The 25,296-nt window shown below is 34.5% G+C and overlaps 1 protein-coding gene across 21 annotated transcripts in view; it reads left to right on the top strand.

Moving 5' to 3' along the window:
- LOC136038542 (repetitive organellar protein-like) overlaps positions 1-25,296 on the top strand; it is a 223,826-nt gene that overhangs the window by 180,883 nt on the left and 17,647 nt on the right. For 8 of the 21 annotated variants that reach the window (XM_065721691.1, XM_065721690.1, XM_065721683.1 and 5 more), the window contains 3 exons: positions 2,463-2,576; positions 19,893-20,006; positions 24,201-24,311. The exons of 1 other annotated variant lie outside the window; for it this stretch is intronic. In XM_065721691.1, coding sequence (XP_065577763.1) covers positions 2,463-2,576; positions 19,893-20,006; positions 24,201-24,311 — 339 coding nt within the window. The remainder of the gene's footprint in view (positions 1-2,462; positions 2,577-19,892; positions 20,007-24,200; positions 24,312-25,296) is intronic. 12 more of the 21 variants (XM_065721689.1, XM_065721692.1, XM_065721684.1 and 9 more) reach the window with 6 other exon arrangements.

The raw sequence follows: 25,296 nt of genomic DNA, 5'->3' as shown, positions 1-25,296 counted from the left end.
AGTCTAATTTTTGAGCCAAAGAGACCAAAGTTCAAGTCTTTCCTGTAATTCCATGGTAAATGTAATTAATTAGTTGATTTAATTAGTTTTAATTACTAGTTTGATTTAACTATTAGTTTGGATTTAATTACTTTAATTTAATTAGTTTGCGTCTGCGATTTATTTTCGTAAGGTAACTGCATTGTTCTTAATTAAAATTAATTTCTGTTGGAATACATAACCCTGCCTTTTTAAAACCTTTCGGTTCCTCCTGTGTGAAATTTCATAAAGTAAGCCTGTAAATAGACTGAATAGTTAAATCTTATTTGAGTCGTTCTCCTGTTAAAAATTCAGCTAGTAAAAAAATAAAATGGCGTTGAGTCGCACGATTTTTTGTAAGTATTCCCTCTGTTTCTCTGTGTTTGAGCGCTCTAGGTGAAAGGGTTCGTTTGCCTGTACGGGCTTACGTTTAAATGTTTGAATTATTTTTTTGATTATTTTTCTGAAATCTTCTGGACTTTTTTTTTGTGTCATCTAAAATTTTTTCTTTTGAAACTACTTCAGTATTTTTACAGTTTACTAATTTTGCGCACTTGCGTTGTTACTATTGCGCTATTTTATATCAGACATCGGGTAAGACTTGAGTTTGAAACTATGGATCAAAAAGTTCGTGGTAACGAACTGTAAATAAGGAGCGACTCGCCTCAAAAGTAACCGAAACTCTAAAAAATGGAATTTTGATACCAATTTTGACATCAACCGATTTGACATCAGAGTTATTGGGATGTATACAGACGTTTTCAGGGGGGATTTTTTATGGTGGGGGCTGAAGGTTACATGGGAGGATCTTTCCATGGAGGAATTTTTCATTTGAAGGGGAATTTTCTATGAAGGTGGCGCCGGATTTTTCGTTCTTTCTAAAGAGCTTTGTTTTCTAATTAAACGGTTTTTGTGATTCAGGGGGAATTCTTAAAGAATTGAAACAAAATTCAAACTTTATCGTAAAGAGTGAGGTATTGACGAGGGGGTGAGCCCCCTTCATATACGCAATAATTTCTGTTTGTTTTAATGTTGCTCCTTACTTTCAGTTGAAAAAACTTGTTTTTTTATTTAATTTGATAGTATAGATTAAAAATGCCCAAAAAACTTGATAATCTGTTTTCTTTACTATTTCTTTTGATCACCGAATACATTCTAAACGTTTTTGTCTTTCTTCTTTTTTAGCAAAATGTTCCAAAAAATTTGTAGTGCGGGGTAAAATCAATCGGTAAGTTACTAATCCTCAAAATTTACGCTACTTCCGATTTCTGTTTTTAAATTTAGGAATAAAATAATGAACAGTTTATTTGGTTTCGGAATATAACTTCGAAAGTTTGATGTCATTCCTGTTGGCTATACTAAAGAGAAAGTGTGCTTCACAATTTGAGCTAAAAATAACATATTTTCTTAAATATATCGTATCATTTCTTAACCGTGTGTCAGAAAGAGAATCAAATAAACCCGACCAGTTGCTGTATATACCTGGTGTTGTGTCAGATTTTTTAGCTGAAACAATATCTAAGTAAAATCTCTGTTTCTGTGTAGTTCTGCTAAATTGTACACACATAAGTTTATAAAATTTTGGGAGAGGGTATACTTAATTTTGCGAAATCCAAAACAAGCAGTTTATTCGTAAAGCACTGGCTGAAATCGTGACATATGGGGGGGGGGGGGGCAGGTGAAATTCGGAAAAGAGGCCAAAAAAGTGATTTATTTGAAAATTATGGGGATAGATAAGTCTTCAGACTTTAGGTGGGGGAGACCAAATTTTTTTTAAAAAAACCAAACAGGTGGTACATTTGAAAATTAGGTGAAAACGAAAAAAATGATAAATTTAAAAGGGAGGGCTTGAGTGCCCCCTCTATGCAACCCTGAGTACATATCTAGTAAAATAGTAAAGAATAAGTCAAAATCGTAGGATAGCTAAAGGAGGCGAGTTTTTTTATAAGGTAAAAAAAGGTGAAGAGAACCGGTAGGGACTTAACAGTCCCTACCGGTTGTGCCGATCTCTGTTTCTTCGCCCTTCGGCCAGGAAGTGCAATGAGATGGGAGGTGTCTGGAGACCAGCCATCGTATGTTTTGGCACACCCTTTCTGTTTACCTTCCTCAGATACCTTCAGGTACCCATTTAGAACTGGGTTGACTCTGGCTGAGCTTACAGTGTCACGCAACTGACCCTTGTTCCAAACCAAATAATCAGTGGCACTAGGACTCGGGCCACTGTCCTCACGGACTATTTTATAAGGATGGAAGAAAAAGTCAAGAAATGGGGTGAGGAGGGCTTAGTTTGTCGGAGAAGCCAGAAGAGAGGATTTTTTTTTTTCATCGTAGGTTGATAAAAATATGGAAATTTTTAAGGAGATGGGCTCGAGGTTTCCCTGAGTACACACCTGAATACGTAACACAAGATGTATAACTATTTATTTATTTTTGGTATGGTCTAGATGTGAAACAAGAGAAGCAGCATATGGAATTTATTCACGGTGTTGAAGGATTTAGTCAAGAGCGGTTGAAGCATATAGATACGACAGAAAAAGTTATTCTTCCAAATGCAGAAGGTTAGCTTTATTGCTACGACTAAATTTGATAACTATCGTCTTAGCTATTAGATTCTAATCCATTGAATGCCCTGTGTCCTTTTGAAATATGCTAAAGTCCCATTCACAATGAACTCAAGCTACCATCGAGGTTTGGTTAACGCCGAATATTTAAGTATTTCGGATGGGTTATTTAGGCTAGCCTTGATTATCAGCGCTTAGCTATATAAGAAAAACGGTTGTAATTTATTTATTGCTATAGCATAAAAGCTTAGATAATATTAAAAATTATTAAATTATTAAAGTACCAAGGACAGTGATTTTTTTTAATTGGCTACGGTAAAACTTACGCAACCGTGTGTGTCTTAAAAAACACACAAATCAAGAACCGAATTTTTAATGGAAAGAGCTCCATAAACAGTTGGGGAGTCCTCACTTCTAGTGGACATAAATTAAAAAAGTGGGTAAAGAACAGAGAAAAAGCTAAAAAAAAGGCACCAAACATCTTAAGGAAATCACGCTCTCTGAAGGTTTAGTTGTCTTTGTGGGACAGATTGAGTTTTCACGGACTGAAAGCATTGTCAAATTTAATGAATTAGGTTAGCTCATTTATTTTCTTAGTTCAACTTTGCAACACTGACGAAAATATGGGAGTGCACGAAATACTTAATAATCTGGAAGTATCCAAAAGAAAAACATTATAAAATCCTATTGTTTTGATGTCCTTGGTATTTTAATTTGATGACTATATTTGTTGCACCCTTAAAGGCTTAACACTAGCATTAAGTTAGTCTTGAACATAAAGATTGTGAGGGGTCGAGGATACTCCCTCTCAAGGATCAAATTTTTGCTTTTGATTTGTAATGGCGCTTTTGTTTTTAAGTTTTATTCAAAACAAGATTCGGCTAAATTCTGGAGCGAGTTAGAATTGGTTTAAACTTGAATCTAAACTGCTCAGATTTTTTTTAATTTTTATTCATGCCTAAACCAGTCGATTAGACGGATTAAAAACTACTGTTAAAATTTGTTTCGTGGAAACACAAACGACTATATATAAACCTTAAAAATTAGGAAAACTCCGAAATTCCCTTTTTAAAGAAAAATACCTCCTTTTACAGTTATTCGGTTTTTGGTAGCAACGCGCCCCAAATTCAAAAATCAGGATTAAAAAATCAACTAAGAAAAAAGTAAAAACATATGAAACCAAACAGCTTAAGAAGGCAAATCCTTTCTTCGAAGAAATAGTTGTCTTTTGGAATCAACAGATTGTTAATATTTGAATTTTACAGAAGAAAGCGCTTTCGAATTTTGCTAAATAATTATTCTTTATCCGCTAACGTGACAACACTGACGAAAATATGATACCGTCATGATAATTTCGAAACAATTGAAAGAAACTCTTAGAAGAATCGTGCTTTTTATGTATGAATAGGCATAAAAGGGATCTAGGGGGGAAATGTTTGATTTTGATGTCCTTGGTACTTTGTGGTCTGATCTTTGTACTTTATCTATGGCATCGTAATATGGTTATTATGATTTTCGATCCTTAGCTGTATACACAAAAACTGAATTCAGTTTTTGTAAAACAGTTTCTGAAGTAATTTCACTGTTTTCTGAAGTAATTTCACTGTAATTTCAGTTTCCAGAAATGTAATTATTTTTTTTTTTTATATAAAGTACTATTTTATCACTGTTGCCTTTGCGGAAATTTGCTATCCTAGAGATTCAGAATTCACCAGTAAGCTAGATCCGATTATGAATGGGTTAGACGTTAGCTAAATATCTGCGTTAGCATAGTATCATTGTGAATATGCCTTAAACAGGATGGGTTTTTTAATAGCCTATTATGAGTCAAATAACCTCTTACACACCTAACTTATTAACCAAGGCTTTGTGGTTCTTAGTCTTTAACTCCTTTCACCGTATTTATGCATTTTGCTTCCTCAAATTGTTTTATGCATTACAATTATATTAATGATTCTTACGGTGTGGTGGATGTGTGTCTTCCGTATTGCGCTCATTGGATTTTTTTTCTGTAAAATTTATTAAATTGAAGATACTTTAAAATAGAAAAGTCACAAAATTCTGTCGAACTTCTTGGAAATTTTTATGCACCCCTCCCCCCGAAGCCGGGAAGTTTTTTTCTGGGGAACATAATGGGGTCCCTGGAATCGTATTTTACAGAGAAATTGGACACTTTACTTAGAATGCATAGTTTCTCAACATTTCTTTCAGAGAAATCAAGTAATTTCATAACCCTTGTACTGTTGACCCCATGAGTCTATTGCTTTTTGTTTTAGTATTTACCTCGTTGATACGATTCCTCCAATATATCTATTCTGTGACATTTTCCTTTGTCTCTACGTTTTCGTGTCAAACGGTTGAATTATCGTAGGCCATTTTCTCCCTGTATGTTATTGTTTTTTTTTTTTTTTGTCAAGCCCACCTACCATTGTTCGCTTCTCGGTCAAAATTCATTTCTTTCGTTTTCTTTCTATTTTTCTTGTGTGTTTGTAAATATTTTTCTTTCGCTGAGATTACTTTCTATTGAAACCTTCTCTTGGAGTCGTATTTATTGGGAAATGGTTTTATACAACACAAAATTTTATGCTGGAATTTTATTACATCCGAATTTCGCACTTTCATTTATTGTAACCACAGCGTGGAAAGCTTTTGATGGTCGGATTTTTTTTTTTTTTACAACTCTCCAGTTTAGTATTCAACTGTTCCTGGAAAGCTTATCTTAATTTGTCATCCTGGAGTCTAATAACATCATAATTTCCCGGAAGGTAGTTCCCCTTTCAATATTTCAGCTTTAAATTAACCCTAGGCACTACAAGATGGCGATCTTTACTATCTTTACTGGTCTGTTTTGAGGCATCATTCCAATTCTGTCTGGCATTTTTAAGGAACTTGCCCGTCGGCCAAGTGCCGTATAGCGATCGCAATTTCTGTCCATCTGTCGGTCCCGGTTTTGCTAGGGGCACTTCCAGATAAGCTAGGACGATGAAAGCTGGCAGACGTATCAGGGACCGGGCCAGATCAAATTAGAAATAGTCGCTTCCCAAATTCAACCATCTGGGAGGGGGAGTGGAGGGACGGTTAATTCAGAAAAATTAGAAAAAACGAGGTATCTTCAACTTAAGAACGGATAATCAGATCTTAATGAAATTTGATATTTAGAAGGATCTTGTGTCTCAGAGCTCTTTCTTTAAATCCTTACCAGATCCGGTGACATTGGGGGAGTTGGAGGGGGAAACCAGAAATCTTGGAAAACGCTTAGAGTGGAGAAATCGGGATGAAACTTGGCGGGGAGAATAAGCAAAAGTCCTAGATACGTGATTGACATAACCCGACTGGATACGCTCTCTTTGTGGGAGTTGGGGGGTATTTCCAGTGCTTTGGCGAATTCGATGCTTCTGGACGTGCTATGACGATGAAAATTGGTAGGCGCGTCAGGGACCTGCACAAATTGACTTGAAAAGAGTCGTTTCCCTGATTCGACTGTCCGGGGGGGGGGCTGGAGGGAGGGGAAATCGTGAAAATTGAGGTATGTTTATCTTACGAATGGGTGATGGATCTTAATGAAACTTGATATATAGAAAGATCTCATCTCTCAGGTGCTCCATTTTCAATTTGGCTCCGGGACATTGGGGGCGCGGAGGCAGGAAACAGAAATCTTGAACTACACAGGAGCACTGTATTTGCAAGTTTATATTTGTAATAATTGCCAATAAACAAAGAACAGCAAAATCGATAACTCTAGTACCGAGTGTAATTATAGGTTCCGACCTCGTCAAAAGTGCCATATGAGCTCTTGGCTCTTCTTATCAATAACAACCTATAAAAATGCCCCACTGGTAACATCATAACGAGTAAGAATGAAATAATGTTTTAATGGTGTTAAATACCCTCTTTTATTAACTCGCGTTTGAATAAGTGATTATTTTCAACAGTTGGATATGTTTAACACCTTGATCGTATGAAACACGCTAATATTTGGTGTATATACTTAAATATACACACCAAATTTCTATAGGTTTCTAGATAGCTCCCTAAAAAAATGTCACTTGAATAGTGTAGCTGCTTATTCATGAAGACAATTTCCATATACTTTGTATTTTTCGGTGTTGACAAATCCCCCTTCCTCTTCCTCTGATTAAGTAAATTTCTATACAGGAGCCTTAAGTATTGTTGATATTTCTTGTCTCCAATAGCTCGGTGTTGATGGCATAAGGTAGTGTATATTGAAATTAAGAAAAGAAGGAAATGTAGAATATTAAATCTATATTCCAAAATTGTGTTTTGGGAACAAGGAAGCAGTTTGTAGTTTGGATAACTATTGCCTCAGTCGATAGGCGCTGAGAAAGCTGCCATTTTAAGCCAGGGCACCAATTGTGGTGGGGACAATTGCCCTCTAGGTTTTGAAAAAGAGATATTCTCATTGAAAATATCTTTTTTGGTACTGTCATTGAAAAAATTGAAAAGACTACGAAATTGACCGCCCTAGATTTTGAGAAATACACCCCCACCCCTACAGTTTTGTGAATTAGTGTCTCTGTTTTCAAAGCTTTCCCTTGTGTATTAATTTTGAAGGGTTGTCCACTGTCTGCCACTATGTATGCATCTCCCAGTTCCAATATTTCAGCCAAACGTCACCCAGTTTCGCCACGCCACATAGAACAAACGTCACGCCGCAGCACATAGTACACATGGAGTATATGATCTTTGAAATTTGGCAAACCCTCGACTATTTCTAATGGTTTGTCAAAAAAAGAATGATGTTTATAAGACAAGTATAAAATAAAGAAAAAATGGCATTTTTAGCATAAGTGCTTTGTCACATGTCTCTTAATCGAGATCAAGATCATTGCAATTAAAATCAGAAATGGTCTACTTCTCTCCAGTGAATCCAAATAATGATTCTAGTATCGAACCAAGTGATAAAAGCTTTCGAGTCCTTTTTTAAGACATACAATCTTGCTTTTCATGATAACAATTTATCTATGCTACGAAAGTAGCCCAATAGGTGCCCAACCCGATTTTTCTATTTTCAAAGTACCAAGGCCAATGAAACTGAAATGTAATTGTCTGAATTAATTAAGTGGAAACTTCAAAAACCCTACGTGGTACTTGTCGCTTAGTGTCGAAACAAGTGATAAAAGCTTTCGAGCCCAAAGCTTTGTCGCTTAGGGGAAACAGACCCATGAAGTGAAGTTAGGTTAATCCTAATGAATAATAGCAAAAAATTATGATAAATAATATTTTAGAAACAAAATTATAGAAACCTAACTCCCAACCCTATTGTGCAAATATGTAGCCCAAATTATTACACCCAATTATACCAATAAGTCCAACGCAGTCTGTCTTAAGTCCAATGCATTGTATCATCCATCACTTGTTTTTGTAGCTATGAAACCGGTTTTCTGAGATGTAACCTAAGCGTAATTAGAAAATATGTTTCCAACAACCGACTAAGACATTTTACGTTTCTTAAAAACGTAAGAAATATCAGAAATTAAATTTTTTATCAGAAAGACCGCCATGCTGTTATGCAGTTTTTATTTGTAGCTGGCGCCAAATTGAAAAAAGAAAGAATCGTGGGTGAAAATCAGCAAAAAAAGGCAAAATTAATTGAGTTCTTCAGTTTTTATTGTTGATATATTGAATAATAAGTTTTTATTTGTAGTTGGTGTCAAATAGAAAAAAAAAAGAATCGTGAGTGAAAAATCTGCAAATAAAGTTAAAAACATTAGGCACCAAACAGCTTGAAAAGGTGTAGTTGTCTTTGGATTCAGCATATTGTTAATATTTGATTTTTTACGGACGGAAAGTGTTGCCAAATTTAACAACTTTAGTTTTGCTTTCTTATTTTTCCGGTTCACAGTGCATTTACACGTTGGGGAAACCCGTTCGGGTTTAGCAATCCGTACGGTGATTCCGGCCGTTTTCGTGCTTGAAAAGTAACTTTCCGCAACGATTGGATCAAATCAGGACAGATTCTTGGCAAGGTTTTTAAATGAATAAAACCATGACTATGGAACATCAAAATCTTTATTGTTTAAGACTGAATTTCTTTCTCTTTTTGTCTTCTTTGCCTCCTTCGCAGCATAAGCACTGAAGCGAGAGTCAAATCAGCCAATAGTCTTCTTTTAGGACTTGTCCTCATACACGCTGATGCATTATTTGAAAACTTTGCCTTAAAACGTTGCGTTTTCTGGGCCATCGTTCGATAAGATGCGGACGGATTTCCCGCAGCATTTCGGCAATGTGTAAAGGAACCATCAGCGTAGACAACACCGATGGAAATGTGGTGCTGCCCTAAATACTTAATAACTTCTAGTCAACATACATATAAATCTTCAAAATCTAGGTTTTCAGGTATGAATAGACCCTATATGGGTCTTGGTGTTCGAAAATGCTCTTCTTTTATGTTCTTGGTACCTCATAGGACGGAGTGAACATTTTCCATCCCAACTTTATAATATAATTCATTTTTAAATTTACAATTACAAATACTTTTCTCAAGCTTTTGACGGCTGTGACAATCATTATCATTCAAATGAGAAAGGGTTCAAATCGCTTGAGACAGGTATATTGATAGCCATTCCAAATATGGATTCTAAACCCAGATGATGAGATGTAACTAATATTGAATCTTGTCCAACGGGTGATTCATGCTTTGCCCAAATACGAAGCAGAGAACCGTTGAAAAATTCTTTGTTATGATTAACGGAGCATGTATTTTATCTTGAAGCGTTATTTGTGGTTTTTGCGCTCAGTTTAACTCGGCCTTGGTTTTGTATGATTTACTTATATTAGTTTGTTTTCGCTGTTTGAACTCCATTTTCTGTCACACCGGGTGATATCTGGGATTATGGACTAAACCAATTATATAACATGAAACTGGGCAAAAAACATTGATTCATTTTTTTTAGTTAAATTAGGAAAAATCGTGGTACTTGTCGGATATTGGAAAAACATCCAAAAAGTGAAGTTAGGCTAATCCTAATGAAAAATAACAAAACACGATGGTAAAATAATACCGTAGAAATAAAATTATGGAAACCCAACCTAATGTAACCTAACCCCCACCCCCTAATGTGCAAATATATAGCCCAAATTATATATGTCTAATGAATTCTGCCTTAAAGCTCAAGTGAAGTATCATCCGTCACTTGTTTTTGTTTCTGAGATGTAACCTAAGTGTAATTCTTGAACGTGTCTCTAATAACCGACAAGTACCAAAATCGTCATTATAAAACACGATCAGACAACAATTTAGGGGAGGGGAGAGGGAATCTGTACCCTAAAAAAATTACTTTTGGTGCCTTCGTCAGAAAAATACCTTTTGTTGGCATTTTCCTTGAAAAAATGTTCCCCTAGGTTTTGAAAAATGCTATGCCCTTCTAAATTTTGTAAATTGACGCCCCTGCTCAGGATAGTTTGAAAAGCGTAACTTTTCAAATAGGTTAGAGCCTGCAGAGACCAGGTACACGTGGAAAGGGGACTAGGGCATACCCTCCCCATCCCGATTTTTTTTTACTAAAGATTCTCTTGATATCCCCCAATGTGTTGAGTATAATTTCCCCGCATTCTGTTGTTATGTAAAGTGCCCCCCGTCCCTGGCATGTCTGCAAGGCCGCCAAGAGTCAAATTTGGGCCCCAAGGGAATTCTTTCTTCTTAAACTTTATTTTTTTTAATAGTATTTACGTCTCATCTATTTTAATTTGTGTTTTTATGATCGGTGAAGTGAAGATTTGTTATTATAGATTTTTAAAAGCTGTGATTGCTATGGGGTGTAAAGGGTCTCTATGTTTTGAAGTTGTACATGCTTTCCTTTAGTCAAACCTGAAAACTTAAAACATTACAATCATTGGGATTTTGTCTCAATGAAAGAATAGTAACATTTGTAAACTCGACTTTAAAATTCCCTTAGTGTGAATTCCATCTCCAGATATATGTATTACTGACGGAGCGTTCCTTTTCCGGTAGAGATTTGTGATTAGGGGCCTTTTCGAATTAGCTTCAAAACAAACAATACCTTCAGTCATTACGTCTGTTAGTTTTCCAATGGAATTCGATTTCAACATTCACAGTTTCAGTCCCTTGTGTTTTGTTCCATGATATATTTCTCTCAACCCTTTCCAACTGAATAAAAAATAAAATAAAAACAAATATAAAAGGGAACCAAAACCCGCCAAAAAAACTGCAAACCTGTTCAAATTATGGGTTTTTTAGAAGAGGGTTCAAAATTGAAAAACATACCGAATGCATATTTGACAAGTGGTACTTTTCGGTTTTTATTTTCTTTATACAGACAATATTAGCTTTGGCTCGGTGGGAAACTACTTTGTAGCTATATATTAATTGAATATTTAGTTGGTATTTTGGTTGGTTAGGTTACGTATTTAATATAATGCGGTCTTGGCGGCCCCCTTTCCATAATTCTTTGTTGTAGTTTTCCTAATTTTGTTGATAAAGTATTATATTTTCGTCATACTTTATTTTATTTCATTAGCATTAACTAAACTTCACTTTCGACTGAACTTAAGTGTGGTGGCTATAAGACACAAGTACCGACAATGTTATCAAAAACAGAATTAATAGAACAATATCTGATTTTCCTTAAGCAAGCATTAAACATACATAAATATATTCTCCAGTTATAATTATAAATCATCATTCTTATTTAATTATAAATTAATCAAGACAAGAGGTAATAAAAAAACAATTTTGAAAAATTAAAAGTGACTGATTTAATTAGATAAAATTCAATATTGAATTAGAAAGATTACATAATTATTGGATTTGTGTTTTACTTTATAGTATTTTTTTCTTTGAATTTTTTTCTAAATGGCTCCTCAAAAAATTTCCACACAAGGATAATCGAATTGGCCCAACCGCGACTTAAAAAAAAAATAAAAATGGTTGACTATGTTTAGAATGTATTTTCAAAAATGCTCCTTTTTGGATTTGTTTGCTGATAGGCTGCTCGAATTTTACATTCCGTGCGGAAAACAATCTTTTATCATATATAATTTCTGATCTTAATTATATACTTTTTTCTAGGAAATCATTTCTATAAGATTATTTTAGTGGCCTAAATATCTTGTTTGTGGTGAAATTCCTTATCTTAAAATTCACGTTTCCGTTTTGTCATTTCCTTTCAGTTTCCTTCATTTCATACTTGCTCTCCTGAAATTCCTTAAATCAATAATAAAACTCGACGGAACTATGGAGCGTTTTGATAAATACTTTTTCATTTTCCAATAAAAGATCCAAAGAAGCATCCATTGCTAAAAGATCAGAGAAGGGTATAATGAAAGATGTGGCCGTATTAGTGCGCATAGATGAGATTATTCTGGGAGGTGGGGGTGGGATCAGACAGTTTTTTTGGTGGGTGGGATTCAAGTGGGGCATTAAGGTTACACTTTTTTTGGGGAGGAGTTGACGTTTAACGGTGTACATTTCTTGACACCATCATGTCAAAATACAGCAATAAAGGTATGAAAACTATTTTCGGTCATTTTTTAGTTGGAGAACATGAATATATATTTCCAGTAGGAGCACTTGAATATATATTTCCAAGAGGATGTGTCCCAGGATCCTTCGATAATTAGTACAAGAATCGATGTCGGTTAGTTTTATGTTCCATAAAATAACAGGGTATGGATATAGGGGCATAGAGGGTATGGATGGAGGGGCATACACGATGGGAAGGGAATTCCTTCTTCCTTATTCTCTAATGTGTGTGCTATATATAGGCAGGTTGATTTATTTAGCAAAACTAACAGAGTTGATTGTTATCGTGTATCGTGTTATCGTGTATCGTGTTGTTATCGTGTTATGGGTCCTCGGGTCAGTCTCAGGGGAATTCCCTCTCATATGCAGTTATGTATTGGTGGTTAGTTTTAGCCTTATAGCCTTAGAAATTGAAATTAAATGGAAAACAAGTTTTTTCAACTGAAAGTAAAGAGCAACATTAAAACTTAAATCGAACAGAGGGGGTCACCCCTCAATACCTCGCTCTCTACGCTAAAGTTTGACTATTTGTTCCAATTATTTAAGAATTACTCCTGAAACACAGTGGCCGTTTAATTAGAATAATAAGCTTTTTTAAACGTTCTAAAAAAATTAGCGCAAAGAGACAGGTATTGAAGAGAGGGCAACCCCGTCATATACATGATAATTTCTGTTGGTTTCAAGCTTTAATATTTCTCTTTATTTTCAGTTGAAAAAATGTGTTTTTAAAAATTTAACTTCTGATAGTTTCTCAAACAGTACTGACAAATCTGGCTTTCCCTCCATGAAAAATTCCATTCCCTCAAGAAAAATTCCTCCATGTAAAGATCGTCCAGGAAATCCCCCCCCCGGAAAATGCCTATATACTTCCCAATAACCAATACTATATGTAACCAATGGGCAGTTCGTAGCTTGGAGCCCCTCTTCTGGGGGTTTTGGGGGGTAAAGTCATTCTCAAAGACTTAATTGTTAGATCTTTCAACTGTGCTAAACAAAATGGCTATCTAAAAATTTTGAACAAGTGACTTAGGAGAAAAACGGGGCATTGGAGGGGAGCTAGCTGCCCTGCAATATTTTTGGTCACTTAAAACTTATGATTTTCGATCAGATGAGCCCTCTTCCAATCTCCAATGATGATTGGTTCAATACGATTACCCTTGGAAAAAAAGCGAACATAAACACGCCTCTGTGATCTTTCTTTTGGCAAAAAACACAAAATTCCACATTTTTGTATATAGGAGCTTGAAACCTCTACAATAGGGTTCTCTGATATGCTGAATCTGAAAGTGTGATTTTCATTAAGATCAATTGATGATATCCTGCTATATGCTATAAGCATATAACATTGGACTGTTATAGACTTGAGTCAGCTGGAATTGTCATTCGTTTCGGTACATTCAGAAAAATCACAGAAAATTTTGAATTCTAATGTATTCTTTTTTTGGTGCCCAGTATTGGGTCCCCAATTGAAAAAAGAACATACGTGGGTAAAAATCAGCCAAAACATATGGCACCAAACATATTAAGATGTTGCACTAATTTGAAAGTGTAGTTGTCTTGGGCAATCAACTAATTGGTAATGTTTGAATTTTTACGGGCTAAAAACATTGTCAAATTTAATGAATTAGTTTTGCTTTTTGATTTTACCAGATCAATGTGGCAACACCGACGAAAATATGATGCTTTGCTATAACTTCACAATTTTGGAAAAAAGAAAAATTGTAAGAAATCACAAGTTTTCAAGTATGACTAGACCGAAATGGGACAGAGGGGCAAAAATGTTTATATCAATGTCTTTGATGCTTTACGATAAGACATAATAATCCAAGAAATACATCAAATACCCCCCCCCCCCAAACACACACAAGACTATATAGAAAGTTCAAATCACTTTCCGAATCTGTAGACTAGGACTACCTATAAGCTCCTGAATGCATAATTTGACGATGAATTCTCCCCTAGAGGAAGTAATTTCTTTTCGAAAACCGCTAGGGTGGAACGCCTGACTCATAGCATTGGCTAGACACTCAGGACTTCTGTTTCCTCTTCACATAGCAACAGACGTATCCGCTGCCTATTTCTAAGGAAGGAAAGCCACCAGCTTGACGATTCGGAGAGGAACTTAATTGATAGCTTTGTTTTCTTATATATCGAAAATTAGCTTGCCAAAATCACTCATGAAAGTGTTTTGAATATGCATTTTATTTTAGATTTTCAAGGTTGGATTTAGAAGAAACAAATCTTGGTTAAAAAAAATACATATTGTTGCTATCACCCGTAAAGGTTGTATCTGACATTTTTCACATTTTCGAAAAATTGCAAAAATTTATTTCCTAAGCTGGTCTCAAGCGTAGGATCGGCAGTACAATGCATGCTGAATTAAAGTTCAATAATCCTGCTCTATAATACCCTAATGATCCCCCCGTCTTAGGACAGCTTAGATAAGGTTTTGTAAACATATTTAAAATTATGAAAATGTCAGATACGAGCTTCAAGCGGAACAGCGACGATATCATTTGATTCAGGCCAATGTAATAAGCCAAAAACCAGTCTCATAATTTTATCTAAAGAGCTAATCTTAAAAAGGGGTTACACAAGTAAAGCTAAATTCAGAGACTATTTAGTACATTTTAATTCGTGTTTTCCCGACAAAACAAGGCGTAGGAGGGGGGGGTTGAACGTGTCACCTACACATCTTTCATTTCGGATGCCTGGACAAATCTTTTGAGAGGTTCACTGTGCAAAAATTGATATTCGTATAAATTAGTAAGTCCTCCTTCCCCTGAAAAGGAATTCATGGATATGTGCTAAGTATTTTTTTTTTTAATTTCTGAACTTATGTTTTTGATAATCCATTAATATTTTAAATGGGTAAACAAGCTAAATTTAGATCGGTTTCAAGAGATATTTGCGTGGGCAGAAAATTCCCAAAAATAAGTTTGCCATGTGCCAATGCGTTCTTGTTGTGTCAGTAGGTCAAAAGTCGGAGATCCCAAGTGATTTATGATGTCGCGTGTCACTGGTTTCCCCTTAACAACTAGGGAATTCTCTGGTATTTGCTCATGAAAAGCCTTGATAAACAATACTACTGAAGCAATCAAACGATTATTCATTAAATACAAAGGCCTATATTTTTTATCAGTTTCGTTTTGGTGTACTGCGAACTAGATGTTGGAAAGGGAGAGAAATGTCCAGTATGCTGAGCCTTATTTAGGCTTGAAAACAAACACCACACTATAAACAAGAAGATACTGCTAACTTTGTATTTTAGTTACCTCTATTTTATTACCTCTACCTCTATTGAGGCATAGTGGTTCGGGTTAAAACTGTAACAAACCTACATGTATATTGCGCCATTCCAAGGCTTCTGATTCAGGGAGGAGGTCAAACAGGTAGGGGAGCTGAGCTTTAGAAAATGTAATTTTGTCCATTGCATAAACAAGTAAATAGTTTCTACACAATTTTTCACTGTTTATGGGGTGATCAAACCTCAACCCCTTTGAGATATCCTTAGTTATATTTTAGAAATATATTAATTTATACTAACTAATTTATATTAATTTATAGCTGTACTAATATATTTTTATAATAAATAAAAATATATTAGTCATATTTGGAAGATTCTTCAATACGCAATATTTTGATACAAGATTGAACTTATATTCGTTTAGCATTGCTATTGATGGATCGAATACAAATACAGTGGCCCCATAAAACACTTTGTCCCGTAATGATTGGTGGTTCCTACATTGAAATCACTTCAGTATTTTGATGCTCAGCGATTTTGTCTTTTCCAGTAGGTTTTACATAGCTATCATTTAACTTACACTGGTTCTACTCCACCCACCTGTACTGATCAAATGGTTTGGAAGTTTAAACGTCCCTTCTAAGCTTTTCATTAATACTCGAGTACCCTATCTGTGTTTAATTTACTAATTCTATAACAAAATGTCTGAAATAGCTCAATGTCATGCCTTCGTACTGGCAATATTTTCTTTGGCTTTAAATTTTTTTGTTCTCCGTTTTTTCATGAGTGACTCAGCTTTCTGGGCAATGTAAAATGCCCGGCTGAAAAACATTTTTCCTTTTCGCTTTGATTTATGACTTCCGCAAGGGTTTTTTCTCATGTGTGTTCAAGAAATTTGCTTGAAGTAGTGTAAATAGCGTTAATAATTTTCTTGGATGATATTTGCAAAATTGAATTTTTGTCATGTCTAATAGTCAGGATAAGAAAAGATAGATTCATATAAGAAGGATGCATTAATATTTATTGTTTCAATCAGGTCCAAAGGTCTTACCTGGCATTTTTATTAATCTGGGATAGTTGCCAAAGCCGTTTGCTAAGTTATACTCAAAGGAAGCATCGACAGGGAAATGTAAGTGAAGAGAATTTAGAGTGAGATTGAAGATATAAAGATCTGCTGATTCTCCCTTTGAGAACAGCTTGGGAAGCGATTTTTGACAGTTGTCTCGGAAGTATAAAATATTTCAGTATAACCATTAAGCATGACACGGACGATGTGTATTTCTTTTTAAAAAGTCACAAATATTGGTTATAAGTTTTGAGGATTTTCGGCAAATTTATTCTTTGACTTTATTTTAATAGCCTTTTTTAAAGATTGTAGAAAAAGATAGATATAGCAAAAATTGGGTGCCAATTTTAGCGGTAAAGTGGCTTGCGTAGTAGGCAAATTTTCTCATTGAAAAAAAAGTTACTTTAGTTTTTGAAAAAAAGGGAATTTGCTAAATTAGTCATTTGAATTTCTAGTTATCTGTAAATGACAAGTTTGCAGAAATGGTGAATCAGAAAAAACTGTATTTATAGTTACAACAATCATATATTTTAGTTAAAAATTCTCATAAAGAAGATCATTTGGACTCATAAGATCTCCCCTTCTTTGAAAAATCATAAATATAGAAAATCGCAGCATTTTAGTATTTGTGGGGGGGGGGATACTAAGTAACCTTAAATTTACGAACCCTCATATCTCATTGCCAAATTGTCATTGGTTGTTCGTGTACATAACAAATTATGCGTACTTTCTATGTATCCTGTAGTTGTAAATTCAATTCGCGTAAAAACTTGTTTCTATAATAAACAAAACTGTGTTTCCCCCGTCCTCCACCGAAATCCTAAAATTCGCTCTGGGGACTTGCTATTGCAAGATTAAATGATAATTTTTCTTATCGCCGTCAACCCCCCCCCCTCCCCCAAAAAATATATACGTGTCTGGCGTGATCAAACAACAATTTCAGATCGATCACCTAACTGATCAGCAAAAACAAAAACTCCATCCTTGTTGTGCGGAGTTTTCTTAGATTGGGGGAGGGAATAAATCAGCTGGGTGATGGAGGTGTAAATATACTATTTTTTGTAAAAAATTTAAATTTTTACTCACTCATGGGAATTTGTCTATGTGATGAACACTTCCTCCGCCATTAGCTACGCCCATGCATCTATAGCATAATATACGATGTTAATAATGGATATTTTTCTTCATAAAGGTCGTGACTTGTCATACAGGGGGTCTTAACATTTTGTAAGAACTATTATCAATTTGTGTATTTCGTTCTGACAATCGATATTGTATGTATTAGAATCTGCAAACTTCACTTTGGAAAGCTTTCTCGTTCTCAGTTTCAAGTTTGGTGTTAAAATTTGCGACAATCTAGACACATTTGGTCTAGTGTTCCTTTATTTGGACAGTATAACCCATACCAAATAAGGTGCGTTTGAATTAACGATTTATTTGGTATCGTTCAGCCACCTTTGCTATAAAAGGCAAAATGAAGAGGTATATTTTAGCCATAATTGAAAACGCTTGGAAAAGCCAATTTTCCCGTTTAAAGTAATATTATTAGGGTCACCCTCCTTCGGAAACGAACATTTACTTTTACAGTCCTTCTAGAAACTGTTTTAAAATGTCCTTTTTATCTAAAAAATGATATCACTTGCACATTTTACGGCTGTATTAAAAGAGAGTTCTGTTTCAAATACAAAAAAAAATAAAAAAGAAAAAAAATGTTCAAATCCGATCTAAACAGAAGCGAATCAAATATTCACACACGTGAAGATATTTCGCTGTCTGAGAATGAAATTAGGTACTTATATGTTAGCCAGTACACACACCAGTGATTTATTGCTGTTTTTATTTGAAGACAATTAGGTTCGGCTCGGTGGAAAACGACTTAGTAGCTATATTTTAATTAATATTTAATTGGTATTTGATTACGTTAGGGTAGGTTACATTTTGCATGCAGCCCCGCTATACTTTACCCTCAACCCTCCCTAATGTGCAAATATACAGCCCAAGTTATATATATCCTATCTATCTTCCAAGCGTCTCAGTTGTTTCAACCCCGTACCTGTAGATCCAAATTCCCGAGTGTGTACTGGCTAACAGGTAAGTACGCGAAATTGTCCTACAGCTCGGAAACTCATTCTGAGGAAAATACAGTTTAAGATTTTGAACGCCCTTTTCAAACGCTCCATAGTGCAGTTAACAAAGCTGTACTAGCTTAATTTTTTTGGCCCTTACTTATAGTGAAACAGAAATAAGTGGGTTAGGATCACTTCGCTCTCAGGAAAAGTTTCGACATGAAAAAAAAAATTCAAAGTGTAAATGAATTGAAATAAGTCAAAAGGTACGAGGATGTCGCCCCTTTAATGCCTCTTCAATTCACACTTTAGTTGAGACTGTGTTTGTTAATGTTATTTTTATTTTATATTTTTATTTGTCTATTATTGTTCTTAGTTAGCTATTTTATTTTATTTATTTTACAGATTATTTATTTTGATTTATTTTATAATAATTTTCATTAAACACTTGATTTCATAGGCAAACAATTACATAGACTTTTGTGCGACTGCAATCCCTCATTTGTTTCTCTCCAGCGCTAATTCGTTTTATTTTCCCATTTATTTGTGAAAGTTAAAAATGAAAATTTGAACTTGTACTTAAATTTTAGTTTGTGAAGACTAGATTTTTGTTTCACTTCATTTGAATTCAATCGTTCAAGGCAATACATTGACATGTCATATTGTTTTTTTTTGTTTTTTTTTATTTTATTTTTTTTATTTTTACTAATTTTATCAGGCTTGGGTTACAATTTCCTACAACTGGAGATAAGGATATTTAGTATTTGGATAAAGCTGAATTTTCAGTTTCTAAGCGAGGGAGGGGCGTACAGCCCCACATATTCTATTCGAAAGAGCGGAAGAGCTTATGCTCTACGTAAGGTCTCTCCAAGTTTTAATTTTATAAGTAATAGAATAACTTTACTATCGGGCCGCAGTTTATATTCACTTGGCAGTGTGATGTCCAGCTGCCCAAGTGCACTTCGATTCTTAACAAAGCCTAACTTGACTGTTGGTTTATCTACAGTATTAATTGATTATATATTTTATAGTAGTGGTAGTAGTAGTAGTAGTTATACTACTACTACTACTATGCTGAAAGTAGATAGAATAGGTAGATAGTAGATAGAAAGTAGGGGGAAGGGGTGTCCCTCCCCTTCCCCCTCCAGAAATTCAAAGTTTTTCAAATTGCTTGGGGCAGTTTCTATTCATATTATAAAAAAAATGTATTGCCCTCTTCCTTAAAATATATTCTTTTGTAATTGCCTTCTCTCAGGAATGGCTCATGTCCACTTGTCCCTTCAACATCATATTGCCTGATTTTTCGTTGATTGATTGCTTTTCTTTTGTGTTTTTCGCCTCAAATCTATACTTTTTCGTATTAGGGGTTAAAAATAAATATATTATATCATATTGATATATTTCCAATAAGTTACATAACTCTTTTTAACAGATGTAAAGCAGGAAAGACAACACAACCAATTTATCCAAGGAGTCGAAGGCTTTAAAGCAGAACAGTTGAAACACATTCAAACAGATGAAAAAACTATTCTCCCTAGTGCAGAAGGTACTCGTATTGTATAAAAATTTAACGTTATCGGTAAATAGTATGCTTTGTAACCGCTGTTGGGTACTTACTTTAATAGCTTCACTTTAACTACCCAATAGTAATGTTTACCTTTTTAGCGTGCTCATGATTATGGGGCTGCTTGTTTATCTTCCTTTAACACATTTATAAAATCAAAAAGGGCAAACAAATAATGGAAACTGATGGATTTGGATTGAGAATTGTTCCGTTTCTGCTTCTTTATCTACCTTTTTTAAGAAGAAAAAAGCAGTTTCAACAGGGCAGTACCCAGGATTTTTTTTTCGGGGGTTGTTTTATACAAGATTTTTTTCTAGGGGAGGGTTACAGAAGAAACCCTCAAAAAACGCATAACAAATTTGTTTATATTCATTTTTAATGCGTTTTTACGAGTCAAGAATATTTGGGAGGGGGGTTAAACCCCACAACCCCCTGGATACGGCCTTGAGTGGTACTAATCTTTACTGACAAAAGACGGACGTAGCGTTTTCACTTGGCATTTCAGGCTAAATTAAATTAATCCAAGAAGAACATTGCATAGCTGTAATCAGAAGCAACCAAGAAATATATTATATTAATATTAAAATATGTTATTGTATCTCCTGATATTGGAATCCTATAATTTGGCTGCATTAACAATTCGGTTAACTGAGGAAAGCTAAATATTCCGCTTTACTAATTTTACTCACCTTAATTTTTTTCTTTTTTTTACTGAAAATAACGATTCGTATGGTGTTTGAAAGCAATAATTGAGGCTTGTGATGTACTTTTAAAACTATCTGTTTATACAAATTCTGAAATTTGATAATGAAACAGCACGACCCTAACTAATTTAACTAGTTAATAAAAGACTAGTAATTTAATTAGTTAAGATTTTCTAAGTGTAATCAGACGTAACTAGGAAATATTTTCTACTTATATATCTTCTTAAAGAGAAAAAAATACTTTAAAATTAGAACTGCCTGTTAATTTTAGATATTTACTAATATATCTTATTAAAAAAGAAAACAGCGTAAAAGCGCTACATGTGTCCTGCGCTATAGTCCTAAACTGGTGAGGGGTGTATGGTCTACAATGGGGTCCTAGAATTGGAGTGTATTAACAAATCAGTCAACTTTACTAATTTTGTTTACCTTAAACTTTATTTTTAAACTTAAAATAATTGTCTGTGTGGTGTCGGAAAGTATTAATTGAGCGTTGTGATGTATTTTTAAACCTATTTGTTTACACAAGTTTTAAAAACGAAGTTTTCACGGTTGAATTACCTTCAAGAGGAGACGACTCCTCCATAAGTACTTGAAGAACAGCTTTGTAATACACTGCGCCGCCCCCTGAAATGTTCACCCGAGGGAGGTTATTCCTGGAAACCCCTCTTTGATTGCTTTATAAAGAAGTTAAACAGAAACGATTTTATAGCAATTTTTTTATGAATCGTCTTGACCTGGTTGAACAGTTCTTGACGTATGTAACGTGTTTGAACAGTTCAAACAGAAACAATCTAATGACAAAAAAAACTGGGTAGAAGGGGAATCAAACCCTAGCGCTACTGAGAGATGTCATAAAAGCAATGGTATTTTAGAATATTTCAAAAAATAATTATTTCATCGCGTAATTTCAGTTGTTTGTTTTCAGGGGGTCTGGGATATAACGCTGTACTGCCAAATTCTGGATCTATATTTGGGTCTGTTCAGAATTTGTAGCTAATTTTTTTCTAGTCAATTTCTAAAAAGTAAGTTTCTTTTTCTCACTAGCCCTGAGAATCTCCGGAAATAACAACTTGTTTTGCAGGTCAATATTGACTTTCTCAAGATTCGACGTTTGGTCTGGTTTTACTCAACTACTGTTTCAAAATATCCAAATATAGATTTAGACAAAATCCGTGCTTAGCAGAGGCGGTTTTAGAGGGGGGGGGGAGTACTTGTCCCGATAGCAGAAATTTTAGGGGCGCAAAAAAAACCCAACAGTTGTAATCATTTTGCATTTAATTTTTTTTTTATAAAATAGAGGGTAACGTTGGCAGTACGTCTAAGCAAATTGAATTCGAAATTTTCATTATTCTCATATCTTAAATAACATAAGTAAGAAAAGCCAGCAAGAAAATTTTTTAATAGAAAAATAGTGCTAACACGTGAAATTCTGTCAAAATTTGGTCTGGAAAATTTTGGAAATATAGGAGAGTAATGAAGATTTTGCCCGAGGCGCAAAAGAGGCTAAAGCCGTCATTGATGCTTAGTTTGTCTGACTTACGGTTGCACAGGTGCAGTGTTTTTCAAGCTTAAAACGATCGGATTTATTCGATACGTTGGTATTTTACGCCAGCTCTCAAACTAGGATTTCTTTTTCGGCTAATAGTCATTCTAATCGTCATTTAGGTTGGTTTTTTTAAGTTCGAGAGATTTTTTAGGATGTTGAATTTTTCAATATAAAATTTGTTGAATCACTTAGTAGTTTACCTAATATGCTACTTGATACCTTGCACAAGCAAATTGTCTTAGTTGAGTCAATGTTTTAGAAATTTGAAATATTTTGCCTAGAATCCAGTGCCTTTTCTATGAAAAAACCAACTTATCATTCGCTCGTATACGTTCTCAAAACGCTGAAAGAAAACGCTGCATCTGTTTAGCCGTTTGGATAAGGCTGACCAATCATAAAGTTCTTCATAAGACTATAGATTGGTAACTGGCTTAAAACCCAGTATCCGTGACCCTGTTAATGCAGAAAAGAGAGATTAGTGTCATACTTCCGTGTTAGACAGTGCGCTTTATCTACAGTAACAAATTTTTTCTTGTATTTTTACCTGTTGAGTATTTGCTTTTTTTCAGCTATGTAAAATGCTGAGCCAGTGAAATTAGCACGAAATCTTTTCTTTAATGTAGAATTTGAAGCCGTTCTGATATATTGTTTTTCCAACAATTTTTATTAGAAAACTGTTTTTCTGTGTCCTATTTATGTCCAATGCATCTATATTTTTAAGAATCCAATCAATCCCAAATTGAATCCAATCAGGAGTGTAACCCTTGGTTCCCACTGGTGCGATTTAATTTTTAGCGCCAAACGGCTCACGAATAGTGGATACAATAAAATGGTAAAAATGTTAACATATAAATAGTTCGCTGAAGCCATCAAAGCGCGAAAACTATTGTGAGATATTTGAACATCATAGACATAGGAATGGGCTAACTCAGCTTCTAGAAGCCAAGAAAATATTCAAAGAGCTAGCTTGTATTAACCTAGGCTAGCTGTACCTAGTAAAAAAAATATAATTTTTATCTTCCATGATCATTTTCCTGAAAATGCCCCCTATGCCCTTTGTCACGCATCAATGGACAACTTCTGATAAATATGATTAGTTTCTCAGTTCTTTGCAATATATCTTTCTAAGAAACTTTCAATTTAGTATAACAGATGTAACTTTCAGTGGCTCAGCAGAAATGTATGAACGGAGTCGTTAAATCGTTATAATGCGTAAACCGATTCATTAAAAATAATTCATTTTAAACCCATTCATTAAAAATAAATGAATGAAATTTTGACGATCACATAAATATCGGCCATTTTCGCGCGAAAACGCATCAGTGTGAGCCAAGTCTAAAAAATCGCTTTTGTTGCGTATATTCTATTCATTAATCAGCTTTTTCAGATAAAACCGGGGGCATATCGGGTATTTTTGATTTACGTTACGAGCAAAAATATGATATTGAAAAAAAACAAAGTTTAAAGCCTGATCTATGTTTAATTTCTTAAATTTAATTTCAGCTTTATATATCGATATAAAACAATCTAGAATATTTACATTACGTAAAACACGAATTAAAACTATGTTACCACAAAAGATGGCAAATCCCCCTCCCCCTCTCCCAACCTTGTCAGAATCTCTAGCTATGTCCATTACGATTATAACCATTTGATTTGTTTGTTAATCTTCAAACGTTAATTCCATTATCCCCTATTTTTGAAATCAATTAGGTTAAATCAATTATAGTTAGTTAAATTGACAAATTTGGATTAACTGTAGTCAAGTTAATTAATTGTTAATTGATTAAAAATAAATGTTATATCCAGAAAAACATAAATTTAAATCCCTTACCCACAATTTCCTTTTCCGCTGTCTTCTGCCTTACCACATCCAAATCACCTCACAGAATTTTTGTTTAAATTTTGCTATTTAATTTTTAGACATAAAAATGGAAAGGGTTCAAGTGATAGCAAAAGATCTAGAAAGCTTCGATGCCTCTCGGCTTCGCCCTACAGAAACACAAGAAAAAGTTTCATTACCTGCAGCTGAAGGTAACTTGTGTGTCCCTTGCTTGTCTCACACTACTCACCAATTTATATTTTACTACCAGTATTTAAGACAGAGTTGCCAATTTGTAAAAAAATTATTGTTTCGGTCGAAGTTGAACGAAATCCATTTCCCCCTTTGCGAGGTCAGAAGAGGTAAAAAATACCATTTGTGGTATTATAATGAAATAATACATAATTGAAAAGAAATATAGTTGAAAGGTTGTTATTTATTAGTTCAAGTCAGGAGAGACCAAAAATGTCATCAAAATTGGAAAATAATACCACAAATGGTATTTTTATCTCTTCTGACCTCGCCTGAGATTATTCTGAGATCGTGTGAGGAAATGAGGTACTCAGCGATAGAATATCTCAGTCTGAAGTCATTCTTTGTCTCTCCGGTCTTGAATTATTAGGAAATGACCTTCCAATCCAGAAAATCTTGTAGAAATTTAAGTTCGGGATCCCCCTTTTTCCCCTTAAAGAAGGGGTTTTTCTGCATGGTTGAATTTAGCCGAACTGAGCATTTTGGTGCCAAAAACACTTATGCTGATCAAATAACAGCTCAAAACCGTATTTTACGGGACTACTTTCCTTACATAAACGATTTTTCGTTACGTGGTGGCTTTTGAATTACATCAGCTCAGAAGGGACAGCTTGGATTTGTGCTTAAATCTTAAAAAATTACATATGCACGCCACGTGAAATTCCTTTCCGTATATTATTCTCTATTTACCTTGAAATTGACGTATTAATAAGATAAATATTAATATTGATGAACAGTAGGAAGGCCATACGGTTGGTAAATTGTTGAATTTCCTACACATGAGGTGAGGGTAGGCGATGACCTCGTTTTGTTTATTTTTGTTTCACTTTTGTCCAAAATTCTGGCTCTTTTTTGCACCAACTTCCACTAAAAATCTACCTCTCTGTCTTATGGCCAAGACACGCCATAGTGACGCCTAACGATAATAATTATATTATGAAGATT

The sequence above is a fragment of the Artemia franciscana genome, chromosome 18, assembly GCF_032884065.1.
Source record: "Artemia franciscana chromosome 18, ASM3288406v1, whole genome shotgun sequence".
NCBI classification, from domain to species: domain Eukaryota; kingdom Metazoa; phylum Arthropoda; class Branchiopoda; order Anostraca; family Artemiidae; genus Artemia; species Artemia franciscana.
The sequence above is the reverse complement of the archived record's forward strand: the minus strand, read 5'-3'. Positions and strand labels throughout refer to the sequence as shown.